The 5,671-nt window shown below is 45.1% G+C and overlaps 3 protein-coding genes across 3 annotated transcripts, besides 17 other annotated features; all 3 read left to right on the top strand.

Moving 5' to 3' along the window:
• Nucleotides 1-928: a sequence feature (areas merged during assembly that could not be assigned to a particular haplotype. This can correspond to areas where the two haplotypes were merged or to regions with more than two copies in the genome that were merged during assembly.).
• Nucleotides 250-310: a sequence feature (T-rich).
• Nucleotides 457-891: a mobile genetic element.
• Nucleotides 615-636: a sequence feature (AT_rich).
• Nucleotides 929-990: a sequence feature (areas merged during assembly that could not be assigned to a particular haplotype. This can correspond to areas where the two haplotypes were merged or to regions with more than two copies in the genome that were merged during assembly.).
• Nucleotides 968-996: a sequence feature (AT_rich).
• Nucleotides 991-5,671: a sequence feature (heterozygous, non-Esmeraldo-like haplotype).
• Nucleotides 1,248-1,910, top strand: Tc00.1047053504223.10 (amino acid permease, putative; the record flags this gene model as incomplete). Its single annotated transcript, XM_799232.1, has 1 exon — nt 1,248-1,910. One exon carries the CDS (start codon nt 1,248-1,250, stop codon nt 1,908-1,910), a length of 663 nt encoding a protein of 220 aa, XP_804325.1.
• Nucleotides 1,942-1,969: a sequence feature (AT_rich).
• Nucleotides 1,979-2,067: a sequence feature (T-rich).
• On the top strand, nt 2,420-4,033 carry Tc00.1047053504223.20 (amino acid permease, putative; the record flags this gene model as incomplete). Its single annotated transcript, XM_799233.1, has 1 exon — nt 2,420-4,033. One exon carries the CDS (start codon nt 2,420-2,422, stop codon nt 4,031-4,033), a length of 1,614 nt encoding a protein of 537 aa, XP_804326.1.
• Nucleotides 2,424-2,447: a sequence feature (AT_rich).
• Nucleotides 4,132-4,236: a sequence feature (T-rich).
• Nucleotides 4,349-4,371: a microsatellite.
• Nucleotides 4,372-4,411: a sequence feature (A-rich).
• Nucleotides 4,508-4,569: a sequence feature (T-rich).
• Nucleotides 4,691-4,710: a microsatellite.
• Nucleotides 5,173-5,206: a microsatellite.
• Nucleotides 5,260-5,280: a microsatellite.
• Tc00.1047053504223.30 (hypothetical protein, conserved) lies at nt 5,386-5,671 on the top strand (the record flags this gene model as incomplete). The annotated part of the gene is made up of 1 exon (XM_799234.1): nt 5,386-5,671. A coding segment is annotated over one exon (286 nt), but the record flags the coding sequence as incomplete, so codon positions are not given.

The raw sequence follows: 5,671 nt of genomic DNA, 5'->3' as shown, positions 1-5,671 counted from the left end.
CATCGGGACGCACTTTCTGCTGTTTGTCGGTGTGATCGGTGTTGTGTTTGGGACCGCATTTGCCGCTTACGGTGAGGCGATGCATTGAATAGCATTGGTAAAATATTTTTTTTTTTCGAGCGTATATTTCCGTTTGGCGGTGGGCCGGAGTAGGTTGTTTCCTAATACTATTACTATTGGTTTTATTTATTTTGATTTTCCTTCCCTCTCTTTTCAAAACCCTTTTAGTGCCTTTTTGATTTCTGTGCGATTTTCTTTTCTTTTTTTTATTTCTTTTAGTTTTGTTGTACTTCTTATTTTATTTTATTTTTTGTTTTGGTGTCGGTCGTCACGTTTCAGTTGCTAGCGGCAGCGAAGGAGGACAGTGCAACGCGCGTGTTGTGGTGAAAAGCGCCCGGCGTATATTTGGCAAGGAGTAGATTGGCTGTGGTTTGTTGCACCGTTTTTTTTTTTTTTAGGAGCTTGTGAAATGAATGATCGCGGGAGAGCTGGCTAGCTTAATTAATGTATGTGTATATCCTGATAAATGAATGCATTCTTTATGATACTCTCTACCGTATGAATCTTTTGGGAAGAACGCGACTTTGTAGGGGCGGGGAACCGATAGCGGCCGGATAATATTTTTAATTTTATTTTGCCATCCCACCCACCCCCTTGATTCCCACCACGCGGCGGGGTCTTGTGGTTGGCGGACCCCCAAAGTCTGCCACTTCGTAAGTAATAATATTTAAATCCTAACTGAGAACAAAGGACCATGCTAATGGTCCACAGAATTCTATATATTGAATGAGAATAAAACATTCAAACAATTAAATAACGAACCTTTTTTTTTTAAATTGTTTGTTTTCCATAGATTATTTCAGGATCCGGCCAGCGGCCCTGAAGATTATTCTTTTTTTTTTTTTTTTTGGCACTTCTGCATGTGTCGTTTTTTTTTTGTTACTCCGAACTGCGTGGTGATTGTACGATTTTTTTTTCTATATATATATATTTTTAGGGAGAGTTCACACTCATTCATCATGGAGGCGGCGACGTGGCTTCTCACGGACACGTGCGGGAGCCACTGCTGCGTGGGGATTGCCTGTTGCCGGCGCGCATTTGCCGGCTGTGTATTTTGGTGTCTGCTCTTCCACTCGCTGACTCCATCACTTGTCTCTCTTTTCTTTTCTCTTTTTTCCCATCCTCATGTACACGTGCCCTGCACCACCCGACGCGTAGTGTAAGAACACCTCGGCCATCCGCAAAAAATGACCAATGCACCCATCGGCGAACAAATTGACGATCCACTGAACGACGGTGTGGAGCTTGTCGAGGACCTTCAGGGCCAAGCAGGGCTTCCCACGGGTGACCGAATGGATGTCGCCAAGATCCGCATTGAGAAACTGAACCAGGAGCGTCAGGAGCGCGTTGCCCGGCGGCGAGACCCACAGAGCTGCCTCAAGCGGGGGCTGCATCGCATCATACCCTACGGCGGCATCATCTCCTCCGGATGCAACCTCGCCAGCTCATCGCTGGGCGCCGGAATACTTGCGCTGCCGTATGCCTTCAACACGTCCGGGCTGGCGATGGCGCTGGCGTACCTTGTGGTGGTGGGTCTGCTGACCATCTACTCCTTCACCCTTCTGGGCATCGCGGGGAAGCGGACGGGGCTGCGGAACTACGAGCAGGTCACGAGGGCTCTTCTTGGGAAGGGTGCGGACTACTTTTTGGCCTTCCTGCTTTGGCTTCTGAGTTTTGGTGCGGAAGTCTCTTACGTGATCTCCATGGGCGATGTTGTTGAGGCATTTGTTCAGAATTCCCCGAACAGCTCAGAATATCTCAAATCCTCTTCTGGCCGCAGGTTACTCACGAGCATGGTGTGGCTTGTTGCCATGCTGCCGCTGTGTCTACCGAGGGAGATTTGTATTTGAAAGAAAAACAAAAATGATTTTATACTTTTCGATTTAATTTATTTATATTTTTTAAAAATCTTCTGTGCTTTGTTTTTGTAACTCTTGGTTTTGGTTTTTGGTTTTACTTTTTTTTTTTTTTGTGTGTGGTTCTGTGGGTGGTGTTTTTATTTTTGTTCCGTCCTGTTGCATTTTTTTGCTTGTCTCTGTGTCATGCCATTGTTTACTTGCATTCATACTTGTGGTGTGGATGTATGTATGTTGTGGGAGGCTGGCGTGGTGGGGCGTGATGATGCCTTGAAGTTGTGTGGCCCACACCAGGCGGGGCATTGCACGGGTGTTGTGGTGCCCCGGGAACAGTGTTGGGTTTTCCAGTGCAATTGAGATGCTTGAGGTTATTCGGTCACGGTGCCACGGAGGTACTGCAGGTGAAGACGAGCATCGTTTCTCTTTTTTGCCTAGTTGCCGCTGTAATTCATGTTGGCGCATGTTTTTTTTTTTTTTTTTGTGTGGGCTGACTGTATGCGTTTATGCAAATATATATATATATTTATATATGGACATTTGCATCTCCTCTTTTTTTTTTTTTTTCTGGAAGTGTTTCACGAGCAACTTGCGTGGCGGGACCCCACAATTTAGTTTGTAGGTTTCCCGCGTGTGGCAAGATGTCGCCTTCCCTGCCAGTCGTGGTCAGTGTTGCAGATGGCGTGGCAGAGTCGAGTGGGTTTTACGACGAGGTCTTTTTTACGGAGCAGGAGCCGGCGAATACCGATGAAACGACGTGTGAGAATTTAGTAAAGACAACGAGAGTCACATCAACACTCTCTCCCGTAGAGCAGCGTATTCAGGAGCTTAATGCGATGCGGGCAGAGCGTGTGGCTAGGCGACGTAATCCCGATAACATTTTCTTGAAGGCAATGCATGTTGTGATGCCATACGGTGGCATCTTGTCCTCCGCGTTCAACCTTGCTAGCTCGACCCTTGGCGCCGGCATTGTTGCACTTCCCGCTGCATTCAAGATGTCTGGAATTGCCATGAGCATTCTGTACCTTTTTATTGTGGCGTCCATGGCGGTGTATTCCTTTGTGCTGCTTACCGTTGTCGGTGAGCGCACGGGGCTGCGGAGCTACGAGAAAGTGACACGCCTGCTCCTGGGTCGAGGCGCTGACTATTTGTTGGCGGTTCTCATGTGGATTCTTTGCTTTGGTGGGGATGTCACGTATGTCATATCCATGCTGGGAATTATAAAGGGGTTTGTCAACAATGCCGAATCTACACCTGAATTCCTGAAGACACTGCCCGGAAACCGACTGCTTACTAGCATTGTGTGGCTGTTTTTCATGCTTCCTCTTTGCCTGCCGAAGGAGATCAATTCGCTCCGTATTGTTTCTACAATTGCAGTTTTTTTTATAGTCTTTTTTGCCATTTGCATCGTTGTTCACGCGGCACAGAATGGTCTAAAGAATGGCATACGGGATGACATTGTGTATATTCAGAGCGGCAATCAGGCTATTACTGGACTCTCCATTTATCTCTTTGCCTACGTGAGTCAAGTGAACTGTTACGAGGTATATGAAGAATTATACAAGCCCAGTGTGGGGAGGATGACGAAGAGTGCAGCCCTGGGAACGTCGCTCTGTACCGTGTTGTATCTTGTTGCCGGTGTGTTTGGGTACCTGGAATTTGGCCCCGCCGTGACGGATTCCGTCCTTTTGCTTTATAATCCCGTGCAGGATAAAATGATGGGTGTCGCGTACGCCGGCATCATTGTAAAGCTCTGTGTTGGCTACGGGCTACACATGATACCCTGTCGTGATGCTCTTTACCACATCCTCCACATTGACGCGAGGTTGATTGCGTGGTGGAAGAACTCATTGATTTGCGCTACAATGGCGTTCTTGTCCCTCATTGTCGGTCTGTTTGTTCCACGCATCACTACAGTTTTTGGGCTTGTTGGCTCCGTCTGCGGTGGCTCCATCGGCTACGTATTCCCCGCACTCATGTTCATGTACTGCGGCAACTTCAACGCCCGCTCCGTCGGATGGGGGCACTTCATTGGGGCGTATTTGTTGCTGATTGTTGGTGTTATTGCCATCGTCTTTGGGACCGCCGCCGCTATTTACTCGGAGCTGCAAAATGGATGATGCGGGCTTTAGGCACCGTCTGCCGTCTTTTTCCATTTGATGTACATTGTGCTGCGGACTGTGGGAAGGGGGACTTCTGCTGTTTCGTATGCATGATCTTTTTCTTTTTTTCTTCTTTTCTTCATTTTCGTTTTTCTTTTTCTGCTGCTTTTATTTTATTTTCTCTTTTTTTTTTTTCAATTTATTATTATTTTTGTTTTTTTCACGTGAATTTCATGCACGGACGGTCTTCGATGGACACCGGCTGCAAGCGGCACACGCATGAGGGCCCTGCATGACTACACTTTTCAGGGATATATTACACCGAAGAAGCACACAGACAGACAGACAGACAGACAAATAAAAAAAAATAATAAAATAAAACAAAAAATAATAAAAACTTGATTTTGGCTAAATTGCCGAAAAGATATGCGCATATGTACACATGACATGACTTCCTCTCTCTCTCACAAATACACACACGCAAGACTGTCCTTTTTTTTTTTTTTTTGCGTTGATTGTAGTTTTTGTTTTTTTTTTGTTGTTTTTCTTTCTTTCGGTCCCTGTCGTTGACTGTCTTTCCCTGTTAAAGAGGGAAGGAAGGGTCGCTGCGCATATATGCATGTACTTATACATATATACAAGAGGTGGAAGTAAAAAAGACTATATATTTGTATATTTATTTTATTTTATTTTATATATTTTGATGGCAATACGCATACACACATATACATATATATATGCCTGTGTGTGCATGGTGTGGTGCAGTGAGGATGTCTCTTTTTATTTTATTTAGGCCCCAATCACCTGACATTTTTTTTTTTTTTGTGTGTGGCCCCGACTGTCGGACTGGTTCCCGCTTCTACCCTTTTTTCTTTTTTTTTTTTGAGAACCGTTTGCCTCAATGATGTTTTCTTCTGGACACTTTCATAGACATATGTGTGCCTCTGTAATTATTATTTTCCTTCCCTCTCACCTCTGTACGGCATCAATATATTCTCCCCCCTTTTTTTTTTTTGTTTGCTTTTGTGCACGAAGGCGTGCTGCATCACATCTCCTTTCAGCTGCAAGATACACGCATAGGATTGTAGACGGTCATAAAGGCATTATTATTATTTTTTTTGTTTGTGTGTTTGACGGAACCTGCCACGACCGCCTGAGAGAGAGGGAGGGAGGGAGGGGGAGAGTGAAGGATTGCGTCGCACCGCCATCACCGGCGGTTAGGCAACCATCACACGGCATCACCCATAATAATAATAATAATAATAGTCATTGTGAGAAGATTTTTCAATTTTTATTATTATTTCTTTTTTTTGTAGTCTCTCTCTCTCTGTGTGTGTGTGCGTGTATCTATATGTATATATCTGTCCATTATGTCGTTATATCTTCATGACTTGGGTCCAGAGGCGGTGTCGTATCGACATCTACTCGATGAAGTGAAGCGTCAACTTGACATTACGCACGATGAGTTTGACTGTTGGATTTATGGATTTTTGGAGAACAAAAAATATAACATCCGGGAGACGGTTGCAAAGTTACAACGTCGATTTGCAATGGAAGCCAACGAATTGGCGACGTACACTCTTACGGATTACATGCGGGAGTCATTACGCTCTGGCATTGTTCAGTTTATTGGGGAGGATAAATTGGGGCGCACGG

Source organism: Trypanosoma cruzi, genomic scaffold (genome assembly GCF_000209065.1).
Source record: "Trypanosoma cruzi strain CL Brener 1047053516689 genomic scaffold, whole genome shotgun sequence".
In the NCBI taxonomy this organism is placed as follows: domain Eukaryota; phylum Euglenozoa; class Kinetoplastea; order Trypanosomatida; family Trypanosomatidae; genus Trypanosoma; species Trypanosoma cruzi.
The sequence above is the reverse complement of the archived record's forward strand: the minus strand, read 5'-3'. Positions and strand labels throughout refer to the sequence as shown.